The sequence below is a fragment of the Nannizzia gypsea genome, genomic scaffold, assembly GCF_000150975.2.
Source record: "Nannizzia gypsea CBS 118893 supercont1.6 genomic scaffold, whole genome shotgun sequence".
In the NCBI taxonomy this organism is placed as follows: domain Eukaryota; kingdom Fungi; phylum Ascomycota; class Eurotiomycetes; order Onygenales; family Arthrodermataceae; genus Nannizzia; species Nannizzia gypsea.
In genome coordinates, this window is record NW_003345196.1 from 965,739 (window position 1) to 980,970 (window position 15,232).

Here is a 15,232-nt window from a genome sequence, read left to right on the forward strand (position 1 = left end):
TTAGGTCAGGGTCGCAGGATGTTGGGTCAGAGATACTAACAGCAGCAGCAATGGTCTTTCTAGCAGCGAAAAGAGGCAGTAAAACAGCCCCTGGTAGTCGAAGTGCGAGATGTGACTGAGGTTGGTGGTGGATGTGACTGACTGCGGCTTCAGCGCTTAAGTAGGAACAGAACGACGTAAGAAGCTGCACCGCCACGACGCGGCCTCCCCGCGCCCCGTGACGAGTGATGATGTCATCACTGCACAGCCACAGTATGCTTATGTAAGGCGATACTTACGGAGACATAAACACAGAAGATGCATATGTAGGTGTAGATGTAGACGAAGTAGATGAAGCAAGGAGACGGCTGAGGCGACGGCCATGGAGTGACTGACATATTCCGATCATGCAGGGGACGGCAGAAGATGGCGAGTCTGGCTGCTGGGCCAGATGTCAGGCGCTCGGGACCTCCTAGGCTGCGAGACAGGGCTTGCGTATACGGTGTACTAGCTACTCCTTCACGGGACAATACATTTACACCTCCCAGGGACAACATGGACTGCCATTGACAAGTCTATTTCTACGACTAGTTTATGAGAAGACGAGCCAAGAGAAGCCCTGCGGCACAGAAGATACTCTATAAGTTGCGGCGAAGGTACCAACGACGATGCGGTTACACCTCGTATTCGCACTGGGCCTTCTACCAACGACTCTTACAGCAGCTGAGCTCTACCACAAAGTGCGGCTGGCCTTTAACTTCCACCCAAAAGAACACAGTTGCTAACACCATCCAGCACGATGATCAAGCGCTAGCCTCCTGTTCCATTCCCAAGAGGGATAACTGCGATTTTTACCTGTCCTGTCTAGAAGCCGCGGTACCATGTGGCCGCGAAGGCTACGCCATTGCCTATGGCGACCACTACTGTCACAAATTTCAATCAGTGCTGACGCGGTTCTCTGATCAAGGCAAAGTCTGGCTCAGCAACGCCATGTATTGCCTGCAGGAGAAGCTGGTGCCCTACGCGACTGGCCAAAATCAAGCCAGCTGCAAGGCGATCCAGAAATACGCCTTTGCAACACATCCATCCTGTTACCTCGATAACGGCCTGTGCACTCTCCCACCCTCGGACTGGCTTGCGATCCTCGAAACTGTAGGCACCGAAGGCCTGTTTGGTAGTATTGACGCCCTCATTGCAACGCTTGAGGCTGCTGGTGTGTGCATCGACTTTTATATCTGGCTGATCAGGAACGAGTTCATTGATAAGGCGGAAAGACGGATCTCCAGTAAGGAATTGTGAGGGTATTTCCATTATATCTGGTTGGTACCAGTGTTGTGGCTAGTGGTTATCTAGTACCTAAATCAGGCATACCGCAGATAGAGTGTATTACATCAGAGGTCTCCTTGATAAGGGAGTGAATATTCCTATAAGTACATACTTTGTAGGTAATTACTGTGGAAAGACCGAATTGGGCAGCTCTATTATAATTTTTGAAGCGACGAGTAAAAGGCCACCACCTGTTTCAGCACTTTTGGTGACACCCTTGCGATTTATAACTTCAATCTTCCCTTGCTGTATCGCCCGTATCTAGGGCCAGATTAAATGAACTATTGGAAGGAAATTCATATAAACTCTTGGGCACTCCAAGCGTGTTTGCAACTCTCCCTGGGGTCGGCCTTTATCAAGATGATTTCGCCCTCATTATCTCTTCCGGTTGCCGGCCAACAAGTTCCTCAAAGGGAATAGTAATGTCACCAGTGGTTTTTGTGATGTCGCTACGGCGACTAGCGATAACCTCCGCGATCAACTTGCTTGATAGTCTGGACGAACTGGTTGGCGTCTTAGGTGCGCTGTCTCGCCCCCATCTGCGGATTCGAAGACTTTTTCTGATTATCTTGATGGTAATAACAACCCGGGTATCTGATCCGTCTGCCTTTGGCCAACCCCTTGCATCTTGTGCAAGTTTCGCTGTGTCTTCTGAGAGGCCGAATCCAATAGTGATCGAGGGCTATCCCCGCCCTTGTAGCATAAAGCTCTCATCTGGCTCTTTAACAAATCTCCCCATTATTGCTGATGGCTCGGGCGTTGCCGTCTTCTTCTATTTCATCTCGAAGGCCCATATCTAGTATTCCAGCCCTTATATAAAAGGCAAGGCCCCAGGCGACCCTTTCATGGGCCTTTGTAACCATTATCCAAGGTATTAAAATCCTCTCGTGTAGGTCGATTGAGACATGGGGCCCTTTATCTGGTATTCGGCATCAAACTCCTCGAGTATCGTCGGGAGTACTTTCGCAACTATGAGAAAAGGGTTCTGATAATCATCTGGATAGCACTCCTTCGCTACTTCCCTAAGGATCTTTGTATTGGTATGTTTGATCTGGCGTGTTCCCTCGGGAAGGCCGATTAATAGCCTTGAAGAGGAAATATATTAAGGTATTGTCCTCTCGTCTAGACGAAACATCACGAGAACCTGCAGTATGGATGTATATATAGAGCAGGGAGTGGACACAACATGAAGGCGTTGGTCGAACAGAGCGTTTATAACCTCTGGTCAGTGAATAACTTAGGTAGTTAGTATGACGTCATGTCCATCATAGTGAACTCGTAAAGGTCACAGTTCGAAGTGAATTGTATTAGGTAGAGGACGCTAGATACAAGGAGAAATCCATTAAGGCGAGAAAGAAAAAGAGGAGGAAGAGGGAGGAGCAGAAGCTGCTACATATCTGATAAGGAGCTAGAGACCAAGGCCAATATCACCGGGTTCAAACCTTAACAACGCACCAGAGGGTTAGTACTAATAAAGTTTACCATACAGAATTACATTCTTTAGCTACTGAACTAGCGTTACTTTAGGCAATCCATAGCTTTTGATGCGTCTCGTCAAAGGTATGTCAACATAGTTGATGAACATCATGAATGCAAAGGCAACACTTGTTGTATCGCTATCTCCTCCGGACGCCGTCTTAAATTGATATTATAATTACCTAAACATAATCACGTGAACATACTATCTTTAGTGCCAAAGCTTGGGCCATATCACGTGTCAACTCTATATCCGCATCTAGCCGAGGCAAAGTACAAAAATCACGTGCCTCTCCTTCTCTGCCTTCGACTTTCGGCCTCTTGGGGCGCTTTTTCGGGCTCTGATTCTTCTTTCTTCAGGTCGAACGTCGGTTGATTTCTTCGTCATTGAAGCGCTTGCCAGGTCCTGTTCTGTGTCTCATTATACCCATATCCTCTATCGTTTCAGTATGGCATCTATAACCCGTGCACTGCGGCCCTTGTCCCGGAGGGTATATGCGCCTCTCCTATCCACCGCCAACAGAGCTACTGTTTCCAGGGCCGCACAATGGTACGTCAGAGCACATACTCCCCTTGCAAGCCAATACCGGCATCGTTCTACAACTTCAATATACGTATGCTGACTTGACTTGGGTTGGGTACAGCTCCCGGGCGTTCTCTGCTACTCCCCTGCGCCGTGATGCCGACCTTACCCCCACACCCATCACCTACCTCTCCGAGACCGAGTCGATGATGGCAGAGTCCGTGTCCAAGTTTGCCGTGGAAGAAATCGGCCCCAAGGTCAGAGAGATGGACGAGGCTGAGACCATGGACCCTGCTGTTGTTGAACAGCTCTTTGAGCAAGGGTTGATGGGTATCGAGATCCCAGAGGAGTACGGCGGTGCTGGTATGAACTTCACCTCGGCAATTATTGGTATCGAGGAGCTTGCGCGTGTCGACCCCAGTGTTAGTGTCATGGTAGATGTCCACAACACTTTGGTCAACACTGCTGTGCTGAAGCACGGTAGCGCCGCTATCAAGAAGAGATGGCTCCCCAGACTGGCCACCGACACCGTGGGATCATTCTGCTTGTCCGAGCCGGTTTCTGGATCTGATGCTTTTGCGCTTCAGACCAAAGCTGAGAAGACTTCTTCCGGATACAAGCTTAACGGCAGCAAGATGTGGATCACCAACTCCATGGAGGCTGGGTTCTTCATTGTCTTTGCCAACCTTGACCCCAGCAAGGGATACAAGGGTATCACCGCTTTCATTGTTGAAAAGGACATGCCAGGATTCAGCATCGCCAAGAAGGAGAAGAAGCTCGGTATCCGTGCTAGCAGCACCTGTGTTCTCAACTTCGATGATGTCGAAGTTCCAAAGGAGAACCTTTTGGGCGAGGAGGGCCAAGGGTACAAGTATGCCATCAGCCTGTTGAACGAAGGCCGTATTGGTATTGCTGCTCAGATGACCGGTTTGGCCCTTGGTGCCTGGGAGAACGCTGCCGGGTATGTCTTTTTTTATCCTCGCTGCACCACATATAATGCTAATATATGGTCATAGGTACATCTGGAACGACCGCAAGCAGTTCGGCCAGCTCATCGGTACTTTCCAGGGAATGCAGCACCAGGTTGCTCAATCATACACTGAAATCGCCGCTGCTCGCGCCCTCGTCTTCAACGCCGCTCGCAAGAAGGAGGCCGGTCAGGATTTCGTCCAGGATGCCGCCATGGCCAAGTTATATGCCTCTCAGGTCGCCGGTCGCGTTTCCAGCCTCGCCGTTGAATGGATGGGAGGCATGGGCTTTGTCCGCGAGGGTATCGCCGAGAAAATGTTCCGAGACAGCAAGATCGGTGCCATCTACGAGGGAACAAGCAACATCCAGCTCCAGACTATTGCCAAATCCCTGCAGAAGACATACACTAAATAAATATAAAGCGTACATCGCGCCTGCAATACTACCTCCACTCCATCGAGAGTAAAAGCCGACAGGAAGAACAAAATGAGGACGTCTGGTGTTTGTTTCGGACTATTTAATGCATGTATGAATATGCGCCAAGGGGGTCGATTGATCAACGTCTGCTTTGGCAAGGCCTTTTTTCGCTTTGGTATTATTGTTATTATTCTTTTTGAGTCGACCTGGAGGTCTCGAGTATTATGATATAAGTCTATAGATCGAACAAAGAATATAGAATACTTGTCTGTGGTTATGTTGATGCCGTGGCTGATCGACCGTCTTTAATGCAGCAAAGTGTTAAAGGGCAAACAAGCGTCGACTTCCTGCGTCAAACAACCAAACAACTTCAACTTCAACTTCAACTTCAACTCTCGGTCAACAATACAAGACGCCAACTCCTACGTCACAACTACCAGCGGATGAGCCCTGGATAATTGCGCAGAGTGAAATCCATGCTGGACTACGGAGTACTCGCCTTGTCCACATTGAACAGTTACACGCGCCAGCAGGATGGATTATACCCCGAACCTCCATGGGACTTCACCAAGTTGGCATCAAGTTCGGCCCAAAGATACCTGCCCGATAATATCTGAACTGGGCCATAGAAGAGCTATGCCTGGCCACAGGAATGATATCCACCTTGACTGGTTTTTAAGCAGCCTTGACTACTTGTACTCCATAAGGACACTCCCTCATCCCGCACAAGCGCCAGTGACGTGGAAGGCTTACGCACCTACAGCGCACCATCCAGTCAATACCAGCGTCAGGATCCAGTGCTTCTACTACCGCTCAATAGAATCGGCGGCTTGGAGTTTTGGCGTGTGCCTTTGGAGCTATCTAAGCGGCTAGGCTCAATAATGGCGCAGTACCTTCCTGGGAATTCGCTGGTGACAGATCGCCACTGGGAGACACCACATTTAAGCACCAGACTATTACTTACCAGTAGAGTAAGGATCCTCGTGCTCTAATCTGGTACATCTCGCACGACATGAAGACTTTTCTTCGTCGCACTTCGTCGCGCTTCGTTCTCGTGGCTAGAATGCAGAGGGAGGTGTCAAACTTCTTTCTGACCGGTGATAGAAGTTTGTGCAGCCCATTATGCTGTCCGGGTTAATTGGAGCTGTGACTAGGAAGATCAAGATGAGAAACGAAGAAGAAAAGGCTCCTATCTACGAGAAGCTCGCTTCTACTTCTTCACGGCTTGATACCACGAGCAAGGCGGAAGATGACGACGAGGCTACTGCATCATGGGCGTCAATGCCAAAGAAGTGGCAGCTGGCTATCATAGTATTCTCCTGGTTTTGGGAGAATGTGGCCATGAGCAGCCGAGATACCTACATTCTCTTCCAGCTTAAGACGTTCAAACTCCCCGATGGTTCCGTGCCCGGGGCAGCAAGCCTGGCATTCCAGGTCTCCCTCTTAAGCGTGGCAATCGCTATCCCGGAGCTCTTCCTCTCGACTGTCTGGGGGATACTGGCCGATTCACCCCGTGTAGGTCGCAAGCTGGTTCTGCTAGCGAGTCTTTTTACAACTGGTGTCTCCTGGCTAGCTCTTGCATTCTCTACTAGCTTGCCGGTGGTTGTTGCATGCCATATTCTGATCGGCCTGGCAAACAACAAGATTGCTGTGATGAGAACTATTATCAGGGATATCAGCGGGGAGAAGTTCGAGTCACGAGCAATATTGCTGATGCCAACTGCTTTCAATCTTGGATCCACGCTCGGCCCTCTGTTAGGTGGAATACTCAGTGATCCTGTTAGGATGTACCCAAATGCGTTCGTTGCCGGAAGTTCTATAACGCGGCTATTGGAGAGATGGCCGTATGCTTTACCGAACATGATAAACGGCATAGCCATGATCCTCTGCGGGATATTGACAGTCTTCCAGCTTGAAGAGACATACAAAGGCAAAGGGCAGCAGTCCTTGTCTGTTGTTCCTGGCTGGGCTAAGAAACTAGGTAGACAGTGGTCCTGGACAGGATATGAAAAGGTCGCTACCGAAGAGAACGACCGCATCGAGAAGACTGGTCAAGGAGAAGGAGATGCCCCATCCAAGGTTGACATTGAAAGGCCAGCAGCGGCCAGTATTTGGACCCGGAGACTGATCATGACTCTTCTCTCCAACGGACTCATGATACTGCATGTCGGTATATTTCCTGCTCTTCTAGCGATATTCCTTTCGACTCCCCGCTATGATCCAGCCGGTGGCTCCGCGGCAATAAATCCACCTCCAAATGATGCAAACCAGCAGTCTAACGCTGCCAACAGTGGTCTGTCTGTACCGCCCAACTACCATCCGCATGCACCGTTCACTTTCACCGGAGGCCTATCCTTTAAGCCAAACAACATTGCCTTTGCCCTTGCCATTCGAGGCATCATAGGGCTCTTTCTACAGCTTCTTTTCTTCCCTTACTTGAAGAGAATCTTTGGCCTTTTCCGGCTATACATGTGCTCTCTCCTGGTATTTCCCGTGACTTATTTTGCCGTCCCGTACTGGGCTACTGTTCCATCAACCACGTCACCCCACTTACCAGCGTCAGGAACGCTATTGTGGGTTTTTATCGCAGTCACCTTATCCCTTCAGACGACTGCTCGGTCCTTTGTCACGCCTGCCTCACGCATGATTCTCAATGCAGCTAGTCCAGATAAATCCTCTCTTGGTACTGTCAATGGTATTGCGCAGAGTGTTGCGGCTGCTGCTACGATCGTAGGGCCTTTGGTTACGGGCTGGACGTACGGCATGGGGCTGGGGCTGGGTGTAGTAGGGGTTGCCTGGTGGACTATGTCCGGCTTTGCTATTATGAATGCCATTGCCGGTGCGGCTCTTATGTTAGAAAACAGGTACGGAGGGAAGCGCAAGGCTTGTATACAGGCTGAGCCGTAGTCAGTGGGATGGCAGCGGACTGGATATGGACATGATAACATGACCGATTATGTATGGAGAGGTTTGGTACTCGACTGTGAAGTACCGAGTACCTTATACGGCAATTGCCCATGCTGCTTGACAGACTGATTGATCTCCAGAGACGAGACAGTTTCATGGCAGTGGGTTTCTTTGATACCTATGGTATCACAGACGGTGGATGATGGGAAGACGTTCATATGCATTCTGTTTCATTACGACTCAACTAACCCTAATACCATGATAATGTTTAAAGGTCCTCTGTGGGTATGATAACTAGTGCAACGGACGGTCTCCGTAGTAGCATCGATAGTCTCATATAATTAGTTGTATGTGGCCGTTGGACCGTTGCGCTTCTGGGGTATGAAGTGGCCATCAATAGCCAGATTCAGGCCGTGTCATCGTTTCATCGACACACCTGGCTGATACTGCCATGAGACGGCCATCATCTCCATCGTCGATAACCGAAGAGCGGCACCGATATCAAACGTCTTTCAGCACTGTCATCATCCCCAGTCTAGCGAAGTAGTTAATGGAAGGGATAGGTGAATACAGACGGGGATATTTTATCTGCATCTGCATATTTGTCATGGCTGAACTGTTTGTCATAGCCAGATATTTTTGGCATTTGATACGAGAGAGGGAGAGAGAGAAAGGCCCAAAGATTTCATTTCACCAGGTCTATCTAGCATCCGCCATCCCCAACACCTTGCAGAACATACGCTGCACGCCCAGAATAAGAACAAAGCTAATGGTACAACGGGAAGCCTTCCCCGAATTAAAATGATTATGGAGATATCGGGAGCCAAGAGAGGTCGAGACAGAGAGAGAGCCAGGCTAGAGATGGAGAGTGAGAGAGAGGCTAGCTCAGCAGTCCAGGGGGTGTGCATAAAACGAGGCAAAACGGTCGAGATCACGGTCGTGCTTCGTCGGATATGAAGAAGGATAACGCCCTAGCGCCAATGACAAAGGGCGAAAGTAAGGGAAAAGGCTGGAGTACGGAGTACGGGGATGGATGGAGAGAGAGAGAGAGCAAAGGGAGGAAAAAGAAAGAAGAGCGGGAAAGGGAAAACGGTTAAAAATAAAAAGGAATAACAAGGTGATTAATGTCGGTTCAGGGAAGCCGAACGGGGAGATCGGGATGGAAGGATATGCTTTTTCTTCCCAACCCCCTAGAGCGTTGTTGGTTGCTGGCATGAAACCTGATACACCGAGTGCTGTCGCAGGTTGGGCCGGGATGTACCTTGTCTGCCTCTTGTCAAACGGGTTAGTCGGTTGTTCCAGAATATTCTCATTTCTCGGGATGATTCAATTGTTCACGGATGACAGGAAGACGGTGAATCTCGAGGTGGTAGGGGGCAGGTTGACATGTGTGGATGTAGATGTAGATGTATGTAGATGTCGATGTACCTTTTTTGGGTCGAGATATTCAGGGGCAAAAAACCACCAGCGTGGTCGTTGAAATTTGAGAATCGCCCGCAGCAGTGAGCGTGACGGTCAACAAGACAATCATCAGCCTGAGACGGCTTCTCAGGCCTTCTTCGGTGCCCCGGCCTTTGCATCGGGGACTGTGTTCTTTGCATTTGGGCATTCGAGGGCCTGGCGACACCGTCTCGAGACGTTTGCCTGCGTGTATCGCTGTCGAAACATGCCGAAGACGAGATACCCGACCAGACTGGCCCAGGCACAGCCGATGATGAACATGGCCTGCACGAGTAGATCCATGGCTTCGAACCCGCCGAACTCAGGCGCACAAAGAAGTTGTAGCAGTAGAGACCGTGAATATGTTTGATTTTTGGCTGTAAGACTGTAGGTGACGGCTCCTCGCAGCACCCTGGGGCAACTAGGGACTGCCTAGTCTTCGGCTGATTTGCTTCAAGCGAGATTTTTTTTCTTTTCGTTATGTTCTTGTTTTCGCGCGATTTGAACTCTGAACTCCTTCTGGCGCAGATGGAAACGACTAAGATTGGTATCTGGAGAAAAGAAGAAGAAGACAGAGAGCCGGAGAGAGTGTGCAGGCGGCTGTATTTATGTCCTCTTGGTGACTGGGTGAAGCCGGCGCTGTTGGCGTTGAGTTGCGACGAAGCCGGGAGAGAGCGCAGGGCAAGATATAAAAGATAAGATAAATATGTGAGTTGTCCGTGTATAGACTCGCTGAAAACGGCCGTGTTATTAGTTAGATGCTATACTTGAAAGAGAAGAAAGGAGAAGAAGAAAAAGCCGGCTCTTCGCGATGAATGAATGGAATACGGAGTTTTGGCTGGAGCTATTTAACTAAAGGGGGGATGGGGATGGGGATGGGATGCAAATTGCCGCGACAGCTCAGGCTGTTATATAAATATATACGGAGTAGGTATATAGTTGTGTTTAATACCTCCCCTTCACACGAATAAGGGATCACCAGACGTCTGGTATGGACAAAGGGACCGTTTCTTCCCCTTTCTCCTCCTCCCTCGACCCAATTTTTTTTTATTCTTTCCCGTACAGGTTTAAGCCAGCCCTGATTGCCGGCCAGGCTGGATCCGTAGTTAGGCAAGAGAAAAAAGGTAGTTAAGGGAAGGGGGGTGACAGAGCTAAGTTTGTGAAATTATTTCATTCCTATCTGGCCCATCCGCAAAGCTAGGCTGGGGGAGGATAGTTATGGTGTCATTCCTCTGCTCACCCAGTCCTCATTTCCTCCACAGCAGGGGTTGTTGTGCTTTTTTTTTTTTTTTGGTAGAGAGTTGAGATCCATCTTTTCCCCCTGGTCTGACTTGGCCGGAGTTGCTAGTTAGAGTAGTGGTCCGGTCGACGGGCAGGGTCACTAGCTACCTAACTATGTATAAGTATACTTAGCGGAGTGGTTACGTAGTTCCTGCTGGGGTCGGCCGGACGAGTAGTTAGCTAGATTTTGATAGCTGGCTATAGTTGCTGCCCGGAGCTGGTTGAGTGCCTCGGTGGATGGGCGACGATGGATGGCAGACAGACAGAGAGCAAGAGGAACAAGGGTTTCGCGTAAATAAGCCCTGGGATCAGTTCCTGTTCTTGCATGAGAACGGGGTGGATAATGCATCCTTGCACCAGCAGCAGGACCAGCAGCACCAGCGGTGATCGGATGGAGACGCTCTAAGGCAGTTTGAAGAATCGAGTGGCTGAGGGACGCCCTGGGAGGGAGCAATGCGAGCCCTAGAGGGACTGTACATACACCCTGGCCATGCATGTACAATCACATACGGAGTATATGTATGTATGTATAGACGACTTCGACTAATTAATTAGTTAACTCGCCAGGGAACGGGAACTGGCTGCATAATCACCTAGCTAGATTCCTCAAGGTGCTCTCGCTCTCGCTCTTTCAGCCGCTGCTGGGTGCGCACTGCCAGGCGTTGCCTGCTGCTGCGAATGTGCCGCAACCCCTGGCGGCCCTTATTTAGTTAACCTAGCGGACTCGCCACGGTTTCAGGTCGCATAAAATATCTTCGCTGCATGAACTTGCATGTGCGGCGGCTAGCGGTGCCTCTGGGCTTTCTCTCTCTTTGCCTCTCGGTCTCCTGTCTCTTGTCTTCTGTCTGCTTGTCCCTCCCGGCTGGTTGAGTCGAGATACCAACCCCTGGCGGCAAGGTGTTTCTTTTGATAAACAAACAACGCCACAGCCGGCCTTGCACTTCTGATTGGAGTCCTATTCCCAGCGTTAGCCATGCCCGTCACCATGGATACAGGCATACCACTTAGTTATCCATAGTTATCCATAGCGTCTGCCTCTTATGCCTTGCCTGGAAAAAAAATTCATACACAGCATGAAGAAGCGTGGAAGGTGAAACTGGTGGAGAGTCCCAGTGGACAGAGACCTGCAGGCCAGCGCCTATTTACTTTCTCAATGCCCTTTTGAACAGAGAATAATATAGACAGCCAGATACCACTCGGATGCTCCGCCCAGGGATCTATTTTTACCATAGCCACCCTATATTCTTTTGACTTCGTGTTTTATATCCTCCTGCTCTTTGCCTGCTCCCGGCCTGCTCATTGGCCGCACCTCCATCTCCATGGCCAAAGGGGGAGTGTAGGGTGTAGAGGAACCCCAGGGCCGGCGCGAGATCATACCTCTGCTGTTTCTCATGGCCAGATATCCGTCCCACGGTTCTGGTTCATCCTGTTTCGCGGTTATGATCCTATTCTTGGGGCTGGGAATGCTCCGAGCGCTGCCACCTGGATTTCACACTCGTCTCCTTTTCTGGAATTGATAGGATGGCAGCTCTTCTCTCTGCTGAACTCAAGCGCTTGCCCTGGTAGATGGTGCATCTGCCATCTGCTTTTTCTGCATTCTATTGCTAGATTATCCTCTTTCGAGCATTCGAAGGAGGCTGTATCTGCCTTTTTCTTCCTTAACTCTAATAATTATAAAGTCGACTGAGTTTGTCCCTTGAACGGGGGAAGTCTTTCCAATTCAGATCTCAACCACCGCAATTGATTTTGATAACTCTACTGCGCTTGAACATACATACATACATACATTCATACATACACTCTATATACCCGGATACTTGTTTATTTCTTAATTGATCACCTCTTCGAACTCCAGCTTCTGCTGCTTTATCCATATCCCGCCAACAAACCCAGCTCCGTCACCATGTTCATTGAACGCCGCAGAAGCACAAACGATGGCTTCCAGAAGAGGGTACTGTTCAGCCCCAAGGGATTCACACGGCGTCTGTTTGACGATATGGCTACCCACGGAGTGCTTTCCGAGGACGACTTGAGTGACCCAGACAACGCTGTCACTCTTACTGACCGTCACCGGGACTCCGTCAGGGCGTCTCAGTCCTCGAGAGTCCGCATCCGTGTCTCCAGCAGCCCAGAAGGAAAAGGCCGCCGTCGGTCTTCCAGTCTTCAACGATACACTGAACAGAGTGAGCCGGAGACTACCTCCTTTGCCCTGATTGACAGCAACTCGGCAGGCAGCCTCCGCAGGAAACGGTCTCCTTCTCCAACGCCTTCAATGACATCCACCTCGTCTACTGAGGAGATCATTCGTCCCTCCAGGAAGAAACCCAGCGCCACAAAGCCGTCTAAGGAGTTTAGAGAGGTCGTGCCAGTGCATGTCCCCGAGTTCAAGGATACACCCGTCAAACCGAAACCCTTTAGAGAGATGTCTCCCAGCCGCAAGGGTGACCCAGTTGTCATCACTCCAAGAGTCAAGACAATAGTGCCTAGGAATACAAAGCCCGAAGCAAAGCAGAGCCTTGCCTCTAATTCCCCCAGAGATGGAAAGAAGAAGGTCCGTTTCATCCTGGGAGATGATGACGGGAGGAATGAGCATCGTCCTGTGTCCGGTGTATCCAGGCGACTTTCTTGACCTTTGAGGCAACACAACAACTAACCAAAGCTGAACGAACAGCTCAACAGTCAATGACCTGAGCTGCTCTTTTTTGATAAATATATTATCGAGGCGACTCGGTTTGCAGCATCTGGCTGCTCACGTTCATATTTTTTCCTTTATTTCCTTTCGTTGCTCCTTTTCATCTTATTTTCCTACATTTTCTGCACTCTTTCTTGCACCGTTTGATCTGATTCCTCTTGCATAGTCCGTCTGCTGGTAAGACGGCTTAATACCCTCGTCCGAACAACACTCTAGCATGGCGCTCCTCGTTGATTGATATTGGTGGTTATTTCTTCTCTCTCTCTCTCTCTCTACATACTTTGGTTGGTGGTCTGCTTCTCTGTGTCTATACAGCTATACACTCGCTCCAGTTTCCTTACGACTCTCTTTTGTATCTATCTTATGAACTCATGATTTAATGTCAAATACGAAGCATTCACTCGTTTATTTACTGCTTCATCAAATTAATATCGACGAAATGAACAAACATCCAGTTCGATCTTCGTCTTAGTCAGCAACTTCCAACGACTTCAACGCCTTCAACGCAAGAAGAAACGAAGAAACGAAGAAGCAAGAGAAAAAGTGACCAGGCTGGCCTCTTCGTGAAATTGACAGCTATTAAAAGGGACGAGGAGCCCAGCTTGCCAGATGATAAATACGTGGCGAGAGGTGCCTGTTGACGGTGTTTGCTGAACGACGCATCGCGCATCATGGCAGAGAGCTACAAGGCGAGAAAGGAGGCCTTCGTCTCGAACCTCTCGGGCAGCAGCGTATGGGATATCCACACAGTTTCAGCTGTTGTCCCGGTGAGTACACACACCTTTTGCGGCTTCTTCTCGTATTTTATATAGTGCTGCTGGCTAATAGTTCTCTAATAGAGTGCGGTTCTGCTCTGGTCTGTCCTTCAATCGCGTCGGTCGTTGTTTACACCCTATGAACTACCAGCTGTGATAGCAGACTTTCTTCTGGCCGTCGTCACTGTACTGTTCGCAGTGACGGCTTACTCTTCCTCGCCGATAGTACTGAATATACTGCTCCTCTCTCCCGCAGCTCTCTTGCTGCTAAGCACCAAGCCGAAAAATGTCCGGCAAAAGGCAAAACCTCCACCTGTGTCTACAAAGAGCACAACACAGCAAGCCCATGGAGGCTCTGATACTGCGTTAGATGCCCTCCCACAGCGCCCCTTTCTCACCCATTACCGAGCAAGTCTGATGATAAGTACCTGTCTGTCGATTCTGGCGGTTGATTTCACCGTGTTCCCCCGGCGATTCGCAAAGGTGGAAAACTGGGGGACCTCCCTCATGGACTTGGGAGTAGGCTCGTTCGTCTTCTCGGGAGGAGTCGTTTCAGCGCGTTCGATCCTGGCAGGTGGTAGTGCCTCCTCCCGGGGCTCGTTCGCAAAGGGCTTACTTGCATCTGCTCGCCACTCCATCCCTCTCCTGGTACTGGGTCTGGTTCGTCTGTACAGTGTCAAGGGACTGGATTATGCAGAGCACGTAACGGAGTATGGCGTGCACTGGAATTTCTTCTTTACGCTGGGCCTCCTGCCACCCTTTGTGGAGATATTTCATGCCATGACCGCACTGATCCCGTGGTATGATGCCCTCGCGCTACTCGTTATCGGAGCATACCAGGTGGCGCTAGAATCTACAAGCTTGAAGGAGTACATCTTGATCTCTCCGCGGGGTCCGTCTCTGCTGTCCAAGAACCGAGAGGGAGTGTTTTCCTTCCTTGGGTACCTTGCCATATTCCTGTCTGGCCGGGCTGCCGGGTTGCGGATAATACCTCGCAAGCCGCGCAGGACTCTACTTATCCAATTGGTTACATGGTCAGCAGTGTGGGCGGCCTTATTCACTCTTAACTCGTCCTACTTCTTCGGGTACGGCGCGGGAATCCCGGTTTCCCGCCGACTGGCTAACATGCCATATGTCTTCTGGGTCAATGCATTCAACATGACCCATATGCTGCTCTACTGTCTCATAGAGACCGTCGTCTTCCCGTCGGTGGATAAGGCGTCAAATAAAACAGAAGAGGCGGAGAAAAGTGAGTATGCAACGAGCAGGGTCATGAGGGCCTTTAATAAGAACGGATTGGCCGTCTTCCTCATTGCAAACTTGCTTACAGGGGCCGTCAACCTGAGTATGAACACGCTCGATGCACGAAAGGAACTGGCCCTGGCTGTTCTCATGCTATATTCAGTCGTCCTAACTGCGGTTGCATTGGCGCTTGATTTCTGGAATGTAAAACTCAGGCTATAAATA

The 15,232-nt window shown here is 49.9% G+C and overlaps 5 protein-coding genes across 5 annotated transcripts; all 5 read left to right on the forward strand.

The window, feature by feature from the left end:
- Window positions 1-647: 647 nt before the first annotated feature.
- MGYG_06966 (hypothetical protein) lies at window positions 648-1,278 on the forward strand (the record flags this gene model as incomplete). Its single annotated transcript, XM_003170924.1, has 2 exons — window positions 648-719; window positions 775-1,278. The coding sequence occupies 2 exons, from the start codon at window positions 648-650 to the stop codon at window positions 1,276-1,278; spliced, it is 576 nt and encodes a 191-aa protein (XP_003170972.1).
- A 1,952-nt stretch (window positions 1,279-3,230) lies between these two features.
- Window positions 3,231-4,687, forward strand: MGYG_06967 (acyl-CoA dehydrogenase; the record flags this gene model as incomplete). Its single annotated transcript, XM_003170925.1, has 3 exons — window positions 3,231-3,331; window positions 3,426-4,265; window positions 4,321-4,687. 3 exons carry the CDS (start codon window positions 3,231-3,233, stop codon window positions 4,685-4,687), a joined length of 1,308 nt encoding a protein of 435 aa, XP_003170973.1.
- Window positions 4,688-5,571: 884 nt separating this feature from the next.
- MGYG_06968 (hypothetical protein) lies at window positions 5,572-7,597 on the forward strand (the record flags this gene model as incomplete). The annotated part of the gene is made up of 2 exons (XM_003170926.1): window positions 5,572-5,661; window positions 5,795-7,597. 2 exons carry the CDS (start codon window positions 5,572-5,574, stop codon window positions 7,595-7,597), a joined length of 1,893 nt encoding a protein of 630 aa, XP_003170974.1.
- Window positions 7,598-12,221: 4,624 nt separating this feature from the next.
- On the forward strand, window positions 12,222-12,947 carry MGYG_06969 (hypothetical protein; the record flags this gene model as incomplete). The annotated part of the gene is made up of 1 exon (XM_003170927.1): window positions 12,222-12,947. The coding sequence occupies one exon, from the start codon at window positions 12,222-12,224 to the stop codon at window positions 12,945-12,947; it is 726 nt and encodes a 241-aa protein (XP_003170975.1).
- Window positions 12,948-13,681: 734 nt separating this feature from the next.
- Window positions 13,682-15,229, forward strand: MGYG_06970 (GPI-anchored wall transfer protein 1; the record flags this gene model as incomplete). The annotated part of the gene is made up of 2 exons (XM_003170928.1): window positions 13,682-13,777; window positions 13,850-15,229. 2 exons carry the CDS (start codon window positions 13,682-13,684, stop codon window positions 15,227-15,229), a joined length of 1,476 nt encoding a protein of 491 aa, XP_003170976.1.
- Window positions 15,230-15,232: the final 3 nt, after the last annotated feature.